This window comes from Apodemus sylvaticus, chromosome 7, assembly GCF_947179515.1.
Source record: "Apodemus sylvaticus chromosome 7, mApoSyl1.1, whole genome shotgun sequence".
NCBI lineage: Eukaryota > Metazoa > Chordata > Mammalia > Rodentia > Muridae > Apodemus > Apodemus sylvaticus.
In genome coordinates, this window is record NC_067478.1 from 108,116,433 (window position 1) to 108,133,560 (window position 17,128).

Consider the following 17,128-nt stretch of genomic DNA (forward strand, 5'->3'; position numbering starts at 1 on the left):
GTTGTTTTGTTTTTTAATTATTAGATTTAGGCATTCACAATGAATAGGGGCGAATTACTTAATATATTTACCTTTTACATAATTAAATATTAATTTCTGCCCAGAATTGTTTTGGAACCTTTAGGAATTTAGTTTTGAGGGTGGGAGGATCGAGATTGATGGAGGCATTCTGTATACTTTGTGGCTAGGCAGGGAACTTCGGTTGTGCTAAAGAGATTTCCTGTTAGGACTCAGTCAAAACTTCAAGGCAGAGCTGCTCAGTAGGCTAAATTAGCTGAGAAATCTTTTAATACATTCTGTATAACTAATCCTTTAAGAAACAATATTCTGAAATTTCCATATTTACTCAGTATGTCTTCTGTGGAACCAGCCACAGAAATTGAGCTTCTATTAAATTGAAAATGAATTTTTCCTACCTTGGCATGAGAAGGGACAGATTCTGGACTTGCATGGATATTTTTATGTAGTTTTTGACACAAGTGTGTTCCAATTTTTGTTGACTGAGCAACTGGTTTCTTGGCCATATTTTATGTCATAAGCATGTATATTTTTTCAGTATTATGAAAATACAAAAAGTACCCAAGTAAAGTTTAATTTCCCATAAATTTTCATGGTTCAAAATTTCAAAGAGATCTGAAAATAATAAAATATAATCATGAAACAATTGCCTAATAAGTTCAGAAGTAATTAGTTTTAGAGAAATTTGGCTGTGTTGAAATATAGCTAGGCTTTTCTATTAATTATGCTAATGAATAAAATATCGTAATGTTTGATTTAACTTAATTTAATGTTTAATTTAAAAAAATAAAGAGCCTTAGTTATGTCCTAAAGAATCAGTCTCCTTAGAAAAATATTAGGCATCTGTTTTTCATGAAGTAACTTTAAAAAATGTTTTGTTATTTGTCAAGAGACCTGTGTGCTTGGGACTTTTTACTGGACAGAAAATAGGAAGATAGAAATGCTAAACTCTGCCTATCAGGAGGCAGTTATAATTTTACCAAACTTAGGACTTAAAAATAACACTTTACTAACTGTTCGAGATGAGAGTGCTATAATTTACACAAGATGTGATTATGTTTTAAATATATAAAACACTTGAAAACCAAATTTCCAACAGTTACTCATTGAACTTTTCAAAGTTGTACTTACTGAATCATTTGGTCATTGCCTGAGCACTAAAATCCTGATTGATAATCTTGTTGGCTTGTAAAAACAAAGTTGTTTGTGGCATTTATAAAGTGATAGAAGGTCCAAACAGTCTGAAAATCTAGGGTAGTCTTGTTTTGTGCTAAGGGTGGGGGAGATAGAGACCTTAAAAGGCTTGTTAAGGTTATACCTTGTTGTCAGATATAACAGCAAGTTTAGATCTCTGCTTTTCCTCATGTTCCTCATTCTGCTAGATAGTGTTACAAGATATCTGGCATATAGTAACGGCTCAGATGACTAGAAACTGGTGGCATTATTAACACCCTTTATGTGTTAGGCATTGTGAAAGGAGTTCTCTGTACTATAGTTTAATCTGCATAGTTTTATATGTAATTTTTTTTTGTAGATTGTTATTCTGTTTTCTAACTGATAAATACAATACTATTACAATCTTGGCTTTCTGATCTTTTTAGTCTTATTAAAGTATTTTACTGGACATGAAATTCAAATCAGTTTCTAAAAAGTTATTTTACCGAGGGATTTTATAAATACATGGTTAGCAAGATATAATTACTTTTTTGTTTGTTTGTTTGCTTGCTTGTTTATAGAATTCAGATCATTCGGATTCAACAACTCCATCACCCAGTCAAGAGAGCTTGTCATTAGTTGCTGGTTCTTCAGAAGGATTGAGGCAGCGTACCCTTCCACAAGCACAAACTGACCTTGCCCAGAGTCATCAGTTTCCATATGTAATCCAAGGGTAAGTGAAAATATGGGTTACAATTAGGTCCCTGTAAAAAATTATTCAAAGCATTTACTTTTGATTTTTTTTATGATAGTATCTTTTTGATTATTTTCTTTTTAGTATATATATATATATTTTTTTTATTCGATATATTTTTTATTTACATTTCAAATGATTTCCCCTTTCCTGGCTCCCCACTTCCCATCTTTTTGATTATTAAAGTACATTTGAAATTTATTTACTTATTTTTCAAGTATTTTCACATGTTTTATATATAAACAAATGTTTATATATAAACTAGCCAATTACTAAAAGTGAGAAGCTAAAAAAAAGTAGCAACAAAACAGAATATTAAATAGAAGAATATTAAATGCTGATTAAGTGTATTATGTCACAACAGTATATAGTTGATTGGCTGGATGAATTGACAAGTTGTTTTATTTTTTTCAAAATTTCGTATATTACACAATGAAATATTTCCCCCATAACTCACCCACATGTTCGCCAACATGCCCTCTTCCCCAACTTCATGTATTTCTTTGTTTTGCTTTTTGAAAATTTCACTAAGTCCAGTTAGTGCTTCCCATATATGCATGGGTGCGGGGCATCCACTGGAGCAGAGGAGACCTAGCAGTGGCCATATCCTCAGTCCAGAATGGCTTTCCTCAGCTTCTGTCCATTGCCAGGAGCTCCTGAGCGGTTTTGCCTGGAGGTCTTATGGTTGGATGCTCTTGTGTAAGTCTTGGTCTTGTGCAAGTAACACAGCTGCAGTGAGATCTATAACTGTGCCATGTCCAGAAGACTGTTTCACAGCAGTCTCAAACCTCACCCAAGTGCCCACATTGCTTCTACCTCTTCTTTCCAGATGTTCCCTTTAGCCTACGTGGTGGTGTGATGTTAATGTAGGTGTCCCAATCAGAGCGAGCTGTCATACTTTACTCTCAGCACTTTGATTAAATGTCTATCTCTCCATTGGCTGAAATGACTAAAACAAATTTTTCTGACTAAAGTTAAGAGCAGCCCAGGACTATGGGTACAAACAAATATATAGGTGTCTTAGTTAGGATTTTATTTCTTGAAAGACATCGTGACCAAGGCTACTCTTATAAAGGACAACGTTTAGTTGGCGATGGCTTACAATATCAGAGCTTCAGTCCTTTATCGTCATGATGGGAAATGTAGCAGCATGAAGGCAGCAGATTTGGTGCTGGAGGAGCTGAGAGTTCTACTTTATCTTTAGGACTGGATTTTACAGTGGGTGGAGCTTGAGCATAGGAGACTTCAAAGCCCGCCCCCATAATGACACACTTCCTTTAACAAGGCCACACCTACTCCAACAAGTCACACCTCCTAATAGTGCCACTCCCTATGGCCAAGTATTCAAACATGAGTCTGTGAGAACCATTTTCATTCAAACCACCACTGAAGGCAATTTGACAGCACTGATTATTTAGCAAAATAGCAATAGCAAGTCCTACTTGAGGGCCTATGACCTCTCCAGTCTTGGGCTTTTGACCAGGGATTTCCTCCTGTGGAACAGGCCTCTACCAGTAAGAAAACAATTAGTTACCTCATAATAGTCATGCCTTTATTGTGCTAATATACATAATTTGTCTGACAGGTCTGTATGGTGCTGTGCAAGGTCTAGGGCCCAGGGTTCAAAAGACCATTGGTATCTTTTCCTTCCAGCAGCCTGCACAGTACCTTCTGGTTCTACAAAACTTAGCCAAGCCAAGGAGGAAGTCTCCTGGTTATTTGAGATTGATTTTTGTACGTCCTACAACAAGATTATTTTGGTATCTTTAACAATAGGACCTTACCATGTAGTTATGGTGGGTAATTAAGAGCAATAACAATAACTTTTTATTAAAGTTGGATTTTGTAATAGTAGACTTCCATATGGTGTTTTATATTCCCCTCCTTTGGGTCATTCCTCCCTCTCACCCCTGACTTTCTCCACACCCCCCACACCTCTCCTTGCATAAGCCTCCCCACTCCTAGTTATCTCCTCACTACTTCTCTTTCACGTCTACCCTACTTTCCCTCCTTTCTGTGTCTCCCACTTCCCCCAAGGCTTCTTCCTACTTCCCCGGCTTCCACCTGTGTTTCAAATAAAATACACAAGCTAAAAGAGATCTTCAGATGCGAAAGAACATGTTCCAGTGTTCTTTTGGGCCTGAGTCACCTCACTCAGTATTTTTTCTAGTTCCATATGCTTACCAACAAATTTCATGTTTTAATTTTTCTTTACAACTGAATAGTGTTCCATTGTGTGAATGTACCACATTTCCTTATTTATTTATCTGTGATGGATATCTGGGTTGTTTCCATTTCCTATCTGTGGTGGACAGAGCAGTAGTGAATATGATGTGCAAGTGTCTCCGTTTTAGGATATGAAGTTCTTTGGGTATAATAAGCTTATAAGCAGTGTAGCTGGGACATAGGGCAGTTACATTTCTAGTTTTTCTGAGGGACCTCTAGACTAATTTCCAAAATGGCTGCACTGTTTTATGTCCCCACTAAATGTAAGAGTTCCCCTTTCACCAGCTCCATGCCAACATTTGTTGTTATACTGTGTTCCTGATGTTGGTTGTTCTCACTAGGGTGAAGGGGATTCTCAGAGTAGTTTTAATTTGTATTTCCCTTATGTCTAAGGAAGTTGAGCACTCTGATTCTTAGACATTTGCTTTTTGTTGTTCGATTTTTGAGAATTTTCTGTTTAGTTGCATAGCTAATTTTTAAAAACTGGATTGTTTATTTTCTTGATGTTTAAAGGGTTTTTTAAAAATATATTCTTAGACACTAATCCTCATTTGAGTGTAGAGCTGGCAGAGATTTTCTGCCCTTCTGTGGGCTGTATTTCATTTGCTTCACTGTTTTCTTTGTTGTAATATGCTCTCAGTTTTTTATGAAGTTCCATCTGTTGCTTGTTGGTCTTTCCTGTGATGCCAAGGCTTCATTCAGAAAGTCCTGTACCTGGAGTTGAAGCTCTCCCTCTGCTTCTCAGCAGCTGGGGTGGCTGGTCTCACATTCAGGTTCTTGGTCTGTTTGGAGTTGAGTTTTGTGCATGGCAAGAGATAAAGTTCTAGTTTCATTTTTCTGTATGTTGAAATCTAGTTTTCCAAGCATCATTTGTTGAAGATGTTGTCCTTTCTCTGATGTATATTTTTGATGTCTCTATCAAAAATCAGGTAACTCAATTTTTTTGGAATTGCATCAGGGAACTTGGGTTCTGTTCCTTTGGTCTGTGTCTTCCTGCCAGTACCATGCTGGTTTTGTCATTCTCTCTGTAGTGTAGTTAGCAGTGAGGTATGGTAGTATTTCCTGAATTACTCTTTTTATTCAGGATTCCTTGCTGTTCTTGGCCTTCTGTGTCTCTGTAAGACCCCCAAAAGCCGAGGGTGCCCCAGTACCCCACACCTCGGAAGGCAACACCCAAATCATTCGCGAGAAACGGTCTTGATGCAATAGCATGAGGATTTCTTTATTCCAGAATTCTGCGTTCCGCAGTCATACATCACACAGGGGTAGAGGACTGAGGACCCCATGCAACTAAAGTCAGGGGTATTTAAAGGGGAAAAATCACAAGACAAGGGTTGGAGGACACAATTCACTAGGCAAAGGGTGGAGGACAAAACATTCTTGGAATGGGGAAGTACAGAATGAGGAAGTAAGGAAGGTTAGAGATTATCTGGAGCAAATGTCCTTGGGGCATGGTATAGTTAATGGAACTAGTTCTTCATTGATTCTTTGTATTATTGTTTCTACTTTATTGATGTCAGCCATATTTTGATGATCTCTTACCATCTCCTTTTTTGGGTGTATGCTGGGAGGTTGAGGGAACTTTGAATGGAGCGCTCCAAGCCCAGGAGCACTGACTTGACCATGGCAGGTGCTGGGCATGCACCTTACTGTATGTGTACCTGCTTTTATAGTTTGAGAACTATAGGGCTAACATGCTTTTTTAGAAAGTATATCATATATCTGAATTACCAGGGCATCCATTTCAATCTTTAATGCTCCTACTAATCAATCACCTGGACAATTTATTAATCTGTGGGTTTTGGTTTGGTAGGTCTGATAGCACCTAAGGCTCTACATCTTGTTAACAGGGTTCATATGTTCTGCTGCTGGGTCCACTTTGAATAGCAAGCATCTAGGTTACAACATTTTCATTTTTATTCAAAAAATTATTTTTTATTTTGTATAGGTGTAGACATCTATGCATGTGTGTGTGTGTGTGTGTGTGTGTGTGTGTGTGTGTGTATGTGTATGTGTGTGTGTATAAATGTGTATATGTTTCATCTAGCACATGTCATGGCAGGTGTTTGGAGGTCAGAAGACAACTTGCAAGAATCAGTTCTCTTCTACCCTATGAGTTCTGGTGATGAAACTCGGGTTGCCAGGCTTGGCAACACGCACCCATAACCATTAAGCCATCGTACTGGCCCCTTTTCTGTTTTACTCTTTCTTACAATAGAATTACTTACTTTGGTCTTCTAAAGAGTGATTGGCTGAGGAAAAGTGCACTTTCAAGAATATGGGATTTAGAAATCTTGATTAAAAAATAATAGATATAAATTTATATTTAAATAAATATATTTAGAAATATAAAAATACTGAGCTTGGGGTCCCCAATGGAGGATCTGGAGGGTTGTCCGGAGGAGCTGAAGGGGTGTATAGCCCCATGGGAAAAACAATGACTTCGGACACCCAGACACCCCAAGACTCCCAGGGACTGAACCATCAACCAAGGGGTATACATGGTTCCAGCCAAAAATGTGGCAGAGGAATGCCTTGTCAGACATCAGTGGGAGGAGTGGTCTTTGGTCAGGTAAAGGCTCAATAGAGGACACAACAAAGGGAAACAGATGGGGGGGGGAAGTTGGGGGGAGGTGGGACTGTGTTGGGTAGAGGGGCATATATATACATGGAGACAGAGGGAGGGAAGAGGGGTAGGGAATCGTTGGGGAGGGGGAAATTGGGAAAGGTTTTACCATTGGCAATGTAAATGAAGAAGATACTCAATAAAAAAAATTTATAATCATCATCATTATTATTTTGGGATTGGAGAGATGCCGCAATTAAGAGTACTTGCTCTTGCAGAGGACCCAACTTCACTGCTTATTATATTCACTGTGTTAAGGAGCTTTCAACCACCTTTAACTCCAGCTGCAGGGGAATTGCTACCCTCTGCTAGCCTCTGTGGGCATACACATGGTGCGTGCATGCACATGTGCGCGCACACTCACACACACAAACACACACACATACAAATATTTTAAAAGAATGATTATTATAAATCAGTAGTTATTTGTAAAAGGCTCTCAGAGTTTGTAATAAAAGAATAGCTTAAAATATATTCTGCATTATGACAGTGACTTTTTATGGTAAAACAATTGGGTTTATCTCACTGTATACTGAAAATATATTCTGTGTTGTAACAGTGACTTTTTTAATGGTGAAACAGTTCAGTTTATCTCAGTGTATACTGAGTGATTTTATTGACTTCATTTAGTAGTAGTGAGTGAGAGTGTCATAAATGAACCTAGAGGGATGAGTACTAACTTTTTTATTTTGGGTTTTCAAGACAGGCTCTCTCTGTGTAGCTCTGGCTGTCCTAGAACTTTCTCTATAGACCAGCCTGGCTTTAAACTCGGAGATTGCTTCCTTCTGCCCCCCAAGTGCTGGCATTAAAGGTCTGAGCCACCATCCAGCGAATAATAATAATAATGCATTAATAGCCATTATCTTTGATTGATAAGATTTTTTTTATTTATACTTGTAGTGAATATATTGTAATAAAAGAAAGCTGTGAGCCTGGCATAATGACACACACCTGTAATCCCAGCACTTGGAAGGCAAAGACAGGAAGTTTGCAAGTTTAAGGTCAGCTGGGCTACATGGTAAGACCTGTCTCCAAATCAGCCAACCAACCAGTGAACTAAGTAGCCATCCATCCAAACAAACAAACACAAGAAGTTTATCATATTGTAGGTCTTATGAATATGTATGTGTGTGTATGTATGTATGTATATATATATATATATAAAATAACTTTTCTAAGCTGGGTTATGAAATTAGTAGTCATGAAACGAAAAGACAGTTAATACTTTAGAAAAATCTGAAATGTGTTTATTTTCCCAGTGGATGTTAAAATGGTAACAATTGTACAGAGATTTGGGATTCATTTAGGGAGTTTATTTCTAGATGAATGATATTTGATATTTAGCTAGAAGGGCAGTGTACCGTAGTAACTGCATGGAGTCACGCTGCCTAACTTGGACAGATTTCTCCTTTGCTGTTCTTTAGCTCACTCCTTACGTAATGGATGGTAGAAATTATCTTATAGGATTTTCATGTAGATTAATGTATGTAAAGTGTTTGAAATAGTAAAAGGCACATAGTGATATAATAGCAATAACTTAGAAATTCATTCATTGTTTGAGGTGAATGCTGCATATTCAGCAAGCATGCCTAGTACTGTAACACATTGAAATAAATGATGCCAACACTCAAAAATAAGACTTTTGTTTGGAGGGAGTACTCTTGTGACTGATGATGAATGACGTTCAATACATAAGTTAGTATTTAACACTGTACATTTTGGCGTGTGTGCTCACTACACCCAGGGCTTGAAGTATGCTGTATGAGTTCTTTCCCATTAGTTATGCTCTTCTCTTTGCATATGCCGTCATTGTACCAATGAAGCAGCACTTGCATCTCAGCCAGCTTTAACATAGCTCTCGCCTTAATGTGCAGGAGCAGCGATTTAGTGACTTTGGAAGATTGAATACTAAAATAAAAGCTGCCTTTCTATCAGCAGTGCTTAACTAGCCTGCAGTTGCCAACGACATAGCCGCTATTCCCCATCTCTAGTGTGCTTGCTAATGTTTCTGGGTTCTTTGTCTTACTCCCTGAAGCTTCAGGCTTTTATTTTAGTTGATTCTCAGGAGCCTGCTAAGCAAGTCCACCATACACAGTGAGCTTGACTTTGGGGTTGGTGGTTAGAGCTTCCTTTGCTCTTGCAGAAACATGAGCAGGATACAGAAGTACATGCTCTCTTATAAATAGTGGTTTGCAAAGTCCTCAGTGGAAGAGATGAATTGGTAAGCTCCAGGCTCAGTGGAAGACCCTTTTACAGGAAAGGGAGGTGATGAGCAACAGGGGAAGGCACCCAACATTGACCTTTAACCCCACCATATACCCCCCCACAGACACGCATGTCTGAGCATGTTATGTTAACAAATGTGCATATGCATGTAGACACATGGACAAAGAAAGGAAAATAAAAGCACAAGCGCTGTTTACTGGTGTGTGTACCCTGTAGTTGTGTTGATTTGCACAAATATCTTAAGTTTTTTTAAAATAGATTTTTGGTTTTCATACAATCATACTTTCTCCTCCCCCAGCTCCTCCCATGTCATTCTCTCCCCCTACCCACCCCAATCTACACACTGTCCTTACTCTCTGTCACTAGAATACAAACAGGCATGTGAATGACAGCAGCAGCAGCAAACTAGAATAGGATGACACAAACAAAACTACCAGGAGGAAAAAAAAAGGGAGAAAAAGCACAAGAAATACAATGGAGACGAAGACTCTCATACACACAGAAAAATCCTATAAAAACTGTAATTTATAGGCAGAGACTATAAGGAAAAAAAGAAAGAAGGAAAGAAAAGGAAAAAATTACAAATGGTGCCCAGACAAATCCTTATGAAACAGGGAACCTCCACAAATATCATTGAGTTTGTTTTGTGTTGGTTCTCTCCCTCTGGGCATGGGGCCTGGCTTTAAGAGGTGTTTGGCTATCTAGTGAGACTCCATTGTAACAGACCAGTTTTCATTTGTGAGTGGTTATCAGTTGAAGAAGATAGATTTTGCATTAGGAGTGGAGCTTGTGACCTTTCCTTCCCAGCCCTGGGACTCCATTTGGGTTAGATCCCTATCTTCATGAGCTCCTGTGTGTATCAGTCCTGCAGTGTTAGGAAGGGCTTGTGTCCTTGGTCTCTCCTCCATCTCCACTGGCTCTTACAGTCTGTCTCCTCCATAGTTCCTGAGCTCTGAGGGTAGGCTTTGATGGATGATCCCAGTTAGGACTGAGTGCTCCCAGGTCTCTCACTTTCTGCAATTTGTGGTGGGTTTGTTTCTGCTTCTATCTACTGCAGCTTCTGTAGATGGTTGCAGAAGACATTGATCTATGAGTATAGCAAAATGACATTTTTATTGTCTTACATTATGTATTTTAGAACTACAGTCTTACTGAAGGGCTGGGGAATAAAAGCAGAACTGGTTAACTATCTTTCTTTGCAACCTAAGGGAGGAAGGGTTTCATTGGGCTCATAGTCGGAGGCAGTGCAGTCTCTTGTGGGGAAGGCACAGCTGCAGAGTATGAGGTAGCTGGTCAGAAGCTAGGACACTCTCCCCTTGACTTACTTTCTCAACAAGATGATATCTTCTAAGGGTTCCAAAACTTCCTAAACCAGCGCCACCAGCTGGGACCAAGTGTTCGTGAGCATGCCTGGGACAGTTGTGTGTTTTTTTTTTTAAAAGATTTATTTATTTATTATATATAAGTACACTGTAGCTGTCTTTAGACACTCCAGAAGAGGGAGTCAGATCCCATTACAGATGGTTGTGAGCCACTATGGTGTTGCTGGGATTTGAACTCAGGACCTGTAGAAGAGCCGTCAGTACTCTTAACCTCTGAGCCATCTCTCCAACCCCCTGCCTGGGACATTTTACATTAAAATAATGACACTAGTGTTTATTGAGTACAGAGTGGCATTTTATGGAGGAATTTATTTCAGAAGTAGGGAAACAGAAGCATAAGGAAGTTAATGGTGACTTTTCACAAGTTTTGTTAAATTAATAGAATTTTAACTTATTTTGAAACCATATTTAGAAGTATGGTCTTCACTCTTGTCTCTTTAAAGGACAGTTTATAGTTGATATGTTTGTATATTTATTTGCTGTATTTTTAATAAAATTCTATTACTTGGCTATGACGATTCCTCAAAATAATATGTCATGAAGCTTATTTGATAGTTTTGATTCTTAAAGGGAATTCTTAAAAATGAAAGTATTATCGGTTTGCTCACACTTGCTACATTTTTTTGTGGATGACTTATTTTCTCTCTATATACCTGGGCCCAGGGCCAACTTAGGTAAAATGTTTTGTATTATTTGAAGAATATTAAAAATAAGTATGTTTTCAGTAAGATTTAAAAATATTGTCAGTGATTGACTTACAGATCATAAATCAGCTCAGAAAAAAATTTTTTTTTCTTGGTTGCTGTTTTTTTTTTTTTTTAAGCTTTTTACACATTAAAAGCCTTCATTTATTCTTCGTTACAGAAATGTGGATCGACAGTTTCCTGGGCAAGGTGTGCCTCCTGGGTTCCCAGTGTACCCTGCGCTCAGCCCACTGCAGATGCTGTGGTGGCAGCAGATGTATGCTCATCAGTATTATATGCAATAGTGAGTAGTCTGAGTTCACTGTCCTACGTCGTCCTCTCCTACCTTAGCTGAGTCCGCCTGAGATGGTGCTCGTTGCTGTCACCACTTGGTCACTTCAAAGTTACAGGAAGGAATTTATAAATGCAGGAGATACTTACCGTAATTGGTGAATGGACAAAGCATTCCCCTCTGTTTCACATCAGCCAAGCCTGCTCTTAGCCCCTTCTTCATGCCCCTGATAGCATTTAGCAGTATTTAGATACTTTTAAAAAATGATACAGAAGTCCAAAAAAGACAGTTTCCCTGACAGGCTGCAGATCCACATGCAGACAAAAGTCAAAGGGAAAGGGGCCATGGGAAGTCCAGGGCTCAGTGTGACACATGCCGTCACCACACTCATTCTTGACTGTGGCAGGAGGAAGTAGCATCTCATCACCAGGGCATGACTGCTGTGTTTTCCACTTGTCCTCGTGTACACTGCTGCATGCCGGTGGCTTTTGCTTTAATGTCAGAGAACCTAAGCTTTGGCCCCTTCATTCTCTAAGTGCCTTTCCTTCTGACTTCTTTGTCAGTGACACTTCCCTGAGTAGTTGTCTGGAAAGCTCTTGGCCTTAACCATGTAGTCTAGCTTCTGATATCCCTGATCCTAATACCTTACAAAAATGATGTAACTGAGCTTCTGTTCTTTCTTTGAATCCTGCTTCCAAAATTTCTGCCAGATCCTTCTCATTTTAAATCCAGTTTCCTTCACACTAGCTGCCATTTTTTTTTTTTAAATCTCATACCATAACCGGATCCTACTTCACATAACTTTCTTACTACTACTGAATCAGGCTTTTCTTTCCTCTCCAAATGTCTACTCACTTTCTTTCCTCTAGCCTGAAGGAGATGTGTACACACACAGGCACACAGGCACACACACACTCACACACTTACACACACACATACACACACACACACACACACACATGCCCCATTTTTTGTTATAATTTAAAGCAAATCCCAGACATGTTATTATTTTTCTGGGGAAAAATTATTTTTCTTTGTGAGACAGGGTCCTATGTAGCCAAGGCTGGCTTCAGAATGACTCTTTAGGCAAACATGGGTAAAGAGTACTTTACTACATACTGCTTCCAGCACCCCAGGGCAGGGGCTGTAGGCTCGAGCTCACCACCATGCCCAGCTTTATGTGGTGCTGGCACAGAGCCCTGGGCTTTCACTACACCAGCCAAACTACATAAGTTCTTAAAATTACGCATTATTTTTATTTGTTTATTATTTATTTAGTGTGTGTGTGTGTGCATACATGCATGTGTACTGTGTCATACATGTAGAAGCAGAAGGCAGCTTGTGGAATTGTTTCTTTCCATCATAAGTTCTTTTCTTCCTAAGTACACTCTGGTGGCCATCTTGCTAACCCTGTTTTGACTTAGGCAGTCACATTATCAACACATTTGAGGACACAATTCTTTCTAAGGTGACAGGGACCAGTGATCCTCAAATGGAGTTGCCCATTTGATGATTTTTTTCTCCCAAGACTTTTAATGTTTAAACCCATATTTAGACAAGTGTGCCAAAGTGCAGCCCGAGAGGGCTTGGCAGCTCTGAGGTATTATCCCATGTAGAAGAGAATTAACTGAAAGATTAATTTCATCTTGGAAGTGATTTGACCAGAATATTTGGTTATTTCTTCCTCCTCTCTGTGTGGTCTTAGATGGCCAAGCTAAGAGAAGGCCCTTCTTTAGCCCCACAATTCCACTAGAAACTACTTTCTAAGAAATACAGAGCAAGAGTGTAGTACTAGAGATTATGGTTATACAATTTATTTATTTATTTATTTATTTTTATTGAATATTATTTTCATTTATATTGCCAATGGTAAAGCCTTTCCCGATTTCCCCCCTCCCAAAAGACCCCCAACCCCTCCTCCTCCCCTTTCCCCCCATTTCCCTTTGTTGGGGCATCTATTGAGTCTTTACCTGACCAAGGACCACTCCTCCCATCAATGCCCAACAAGGCATTCCCCTGCCACATTTTTGGCCGGGAGTCCTGGGGCATCTGGGTGGCCGAAAACATTGTTCTTCCCATGGGGCTGTAAACCCCTTTAGCTCCTCCGGACCACCTTCCAGCTTCTCCATTGGGGACCCCATGCCCAGTCCAGTGGTTGGCTGCTTAGCATCTGCCTCTGTATTTGTAAGGCTCTGGCAGGGCCCCTCTGGAGACAACCATGTTATGCTCCTTTTGGTATACACTTCTTGTCGTCCATAGTAGTGTCGGGGTTTGGTGACTGTTATAGGATGAATCCCCAGGTAAGGCAGTCTCTGGGTGGCCTTTACTTCAGTCTCTGCTCCACACATTGTCTCCCTTATTGCTCCTGTGAGTATTTTGTTCCCTTTCTCAGAGGAACCAAAGCACCCTCACTTAAGTCCTCCTTCTTCTTTAGCTTCCTGTGCTTGGTGAATTGTAACTTGTTTATTTTGAGCTTTTGGGCGAACATCCACTTATTAGTGAGTGCATACCATGTGTGTTCTTTTGTGATTGGGTTACCTAGTTCAGGATGACACTTTCTAGTGTCATCCATTTGTCTAAGAATTTCATGAATTCATTTGTTTTTAATAATTGACTAGTACTCCATTGTGTATATATACACCACAGTTTCTGTATCCATTCCTCTGTTGAAGGACATCTGGGTTCTTTCCAGCTTCTGGCTATTATAAATACGGCAGCTATGAACATAGTGGAGTATGTGTCCTTATTACATGTAGGAGCATCTTCTGGGTATATGCCCAGCAGTGGTATAGCTGGGTCCTCAGGTGGTACTATGTTTAATTTTCTGAGGAATTGCCAAACTAATTTCTAGAGTGGCTTTATGGTTATACAATTTATAATACCCAAGACGTTTAAAAATACATAGTACGGTAAAGGGTTTTTACTTTATTTTTTAATATTTTGATGACTATTTCAGTCAAGCTGCAGTTACAGCTCAGGCCACATCAAGTGCCGTCTCAGCCCAGCACACTGCATCGTCACCTCTGAATTTGGCACATGTTCCTGGAGAAGAGCCTCCACCAGCTCCAAACCTGGTGGCCCACGAAAATGGGCCCATGAATGAGAATGTTCAGATGAATGCACAGGGCGGCCCAGTGCTGAATGAAGAAGACTTGAACCGCGACTGGCTGGACTGGGTGTACACCTTCTCCCGAGCTGCTGTCCTCCTCAGCATCGTATACTTCTATTCTTCTTTCAGTCGGTTTATCATGGTAATGGGAGCCATGCTGCTGGTTTATTTGTGAGTGACAGATATTAACTGTTTGTGATTTCTCTTCATTACTTTTGAAACTGTTGACCACAGACTCTGGCGAACAAAGTCAGTTAGAAATGCTGACTGAAGGAGTTTTAATACTGGCCTTCATGTATCTGGCATCTTGATGCTGCCCAAAAGTAAGGCCTAGAGGTATTGTGTAAGAATATTTATCAGAATAGTTAAAAGCAGAGATGTTTTTATCATATTTTATATAAATTTTTAATTCCATGTTTACAGACAACCAGTTATTTAGAACTCAGATATATAAGTGCTCTCATAAGGATGTTCTTTTAAGTTATATTTATCAATAGTAAGTCTTACAAACAAAGATCACACTTTTTTTTTTTTATAAGAAATTGGTTTTTTTTCCCCCCTTCTGGGCTTGCCTTCTCTCTAAGGGGCAAAGAAATATACCTTAGTTATATTTCTTTTTTAAAAAAGCCCCAAAAGATTTTGTGATTTGATGTGTCACACTGAGTCAGTTATGTGCAAGATAAGCTATTAGATTTGGATTGGGTTTTGTTTTGCTATTATTATTTTAGAAATTCCCTGGCTTAAAGGAAGATGCTTGTTTTTATCATTTATAATAGCTCCAGTAGTTTTTTTCTTGAGGGACATTATTTTATTGTGTTATAAATACAAGTGACTGTGGCTTCTTTTCCTTTTATCTTCCTGAACAGACACCAGGCTGGGTGGTTCCCTTTCAGGCAAGAAGGCGGTCAGCAGCAGGCTCCCAACAATGCCGACGCTAACCGTGACGGGCACAATGCAAACAATCTAGAACTGGAAGAAATGGTAGGTTATGGATGTTCATGTGGATTTTAAAGGTAGATAGCCCTCAGCCCTACATGAGGCAGAAATGATGACAGACTTGGATGTTCCAGATACCCATGGAAAACACACTGAGAAAAACTAATGTAGAAACTGGTGGATTCATTTAGGTACTGAGCGTGTAACACGGGTTCAGTCATAGCAAATATTAGAATAAGTGGGAAGGATTAGCTTCCACAAATAGTCTAGAAAGAAAATTATGCCTCTGGTAAAATGTATTATATTGGCAGTTATTTGCATACCGCTGAATTTGTGAATCCTAGATTTCACAAGGATTTCTAATAGCCCTGGATCTACCATTAGACGGACACACCCAGATTTCTTCTTGTTACACAGTATTAGGCCTCTGGTGTTTGCGTTTGTGTTACCGATTACTCAGGAGTACATTTATGTTGTTTGAAAGGAGCGCCTTATGGATGACGGACTTGAAGATGAGAGTGGAGAAGATACAGGGGAAGATGGCAGTGCAGCTCAGAGGCCTGGGCTAATGGCTTCAGCCTGGTCCTTTATCACCACCTTTTTTACTTCACTAATACCAGAGGGGCCTCCCCAAGTTGCCAATTAGACCTGAAAAACTGTGCCAGCTGCAAGGAGGGTTTGACTTTAGGAGAGCGGTTTAAATAACAGTGCAATTTAAAAACAACGTATAACTTTTTTTTTTGATGATCATGTACAGAGGTCTTTTCTTTAAGCTTCTCATGCATATGAATATTTTAAGCACAAATGGACTACTAAGCTTGTGATTTTTCTTTGTTTAAAGATCCTAACAGAACACAGCATAACAGTACTGGTCTTCCAGGTTTATTCATTTCAATTATGTGTAGTGCGCCAAGCAGAACCACTGTGTTATTTCTTTAAAGAGCTGCTACACCTTTAAATGTTTATAGCTAGATGGCCAGCCCTTCAATGTGTACTTTGAATAAATATATCTATTTTCTGTGAATTATCCTGAAAGTTTTAAACAGAAATGACCTCATAGTTTTTAATAAAGCTTATTTACCTAAAATGTGCTAGTAGCATCTTGCCCACCCATAAAGCAATAAACTTCTCAAAAATATTAATTTTGACATTTTAATAAATGATGGAAACTTTCTATTTTAAGGACACATGTCCCATCAGTTGGAATTAGTACCTTAAAAGAAAAAAAAAAAGGCAGCTCTTCATTGGAATTAAGTGATACAAAATGTTTGATATGGCAGTACTTTTATAAAATATGCTGGAAATTGCTCCCTGTAATTTTTTAAATAAAAAGTCAATTATGATAAACAGCCTATGGGATATTTATTCAAGTTCTTCAAAAATATATTTAAATTTTACAAGTTTTTTGAAAGGGTTAGTGTCTTTCAGGCCAGTTTGGCTTTCTTCCATTCCAAAGGGCACCTCTTAGTTTTCAGGCCAGCTGGCGCTGGCAGACGTGCTGCTCCTGTGTTGGACCCTGCGGTTCCTACAGAAGTGTCTGCAGTAGTGCAGAAGAATGCAGAGCTAGTGGAACTCTATAAGTTTGTTTCCTTCTTTCAGAAGCCAGCAAGAAGCCTTGTTGAGTTTACTGAGGGGCAGCATCTTGGGGGCACTATTGTGGAAGTGCTGTAGTTACAGAGACACTGCAGGACACTGTCTCAGCCCAGGCAGAGCCTCAGGAG

The 17,128-nt window shown here is 39.2% G+C and overlaps 1 protein-coding gene across 4 annotated transcripts in view; it reads left to right on the top strand.

The window, feature by feature from the left end:
* Herpud2 (HERPUD family member 2) overlaps window positions 1-16,756 on the top strand; it is a 36,533-nt gene extending 19,777 nt beyond the window's left edge. For 3 of the 4 annotated variants that reach the window (XM_052188791.1, XM_052188792.1, XM_052188794.1), the window contains 5 exons: window positions 1,755-1,906; window positions 11,252-11,374; window positions 14,319-14,642; window positions 15,338-15,452; window positions 15,892-16,756. In XM_052188791.1, the coding sequence (XP_052044751.1) occupies window positions 1,755-1,906; window positions 11,252-11,374; window positions 14,319-14,642; window positions 15,338-15,452; window positions 15,892-16,053 (876 nt within the window). In that variant the 3' untranslated portion in view covers window positions 16,054-16,756. The remainder of the gene's footprint in view (window positions 1-1,754; window positions 1,907-11,251; window positions 11,375-14,318; window positions 14,643-15,337; window positions 15,453-15,891) is intronic. The other variant, XM_052188793.1, reaches the window with a different exon arrangement.
* Window positions 16,757-17,128: the final 372 nt, after the last annotated feature.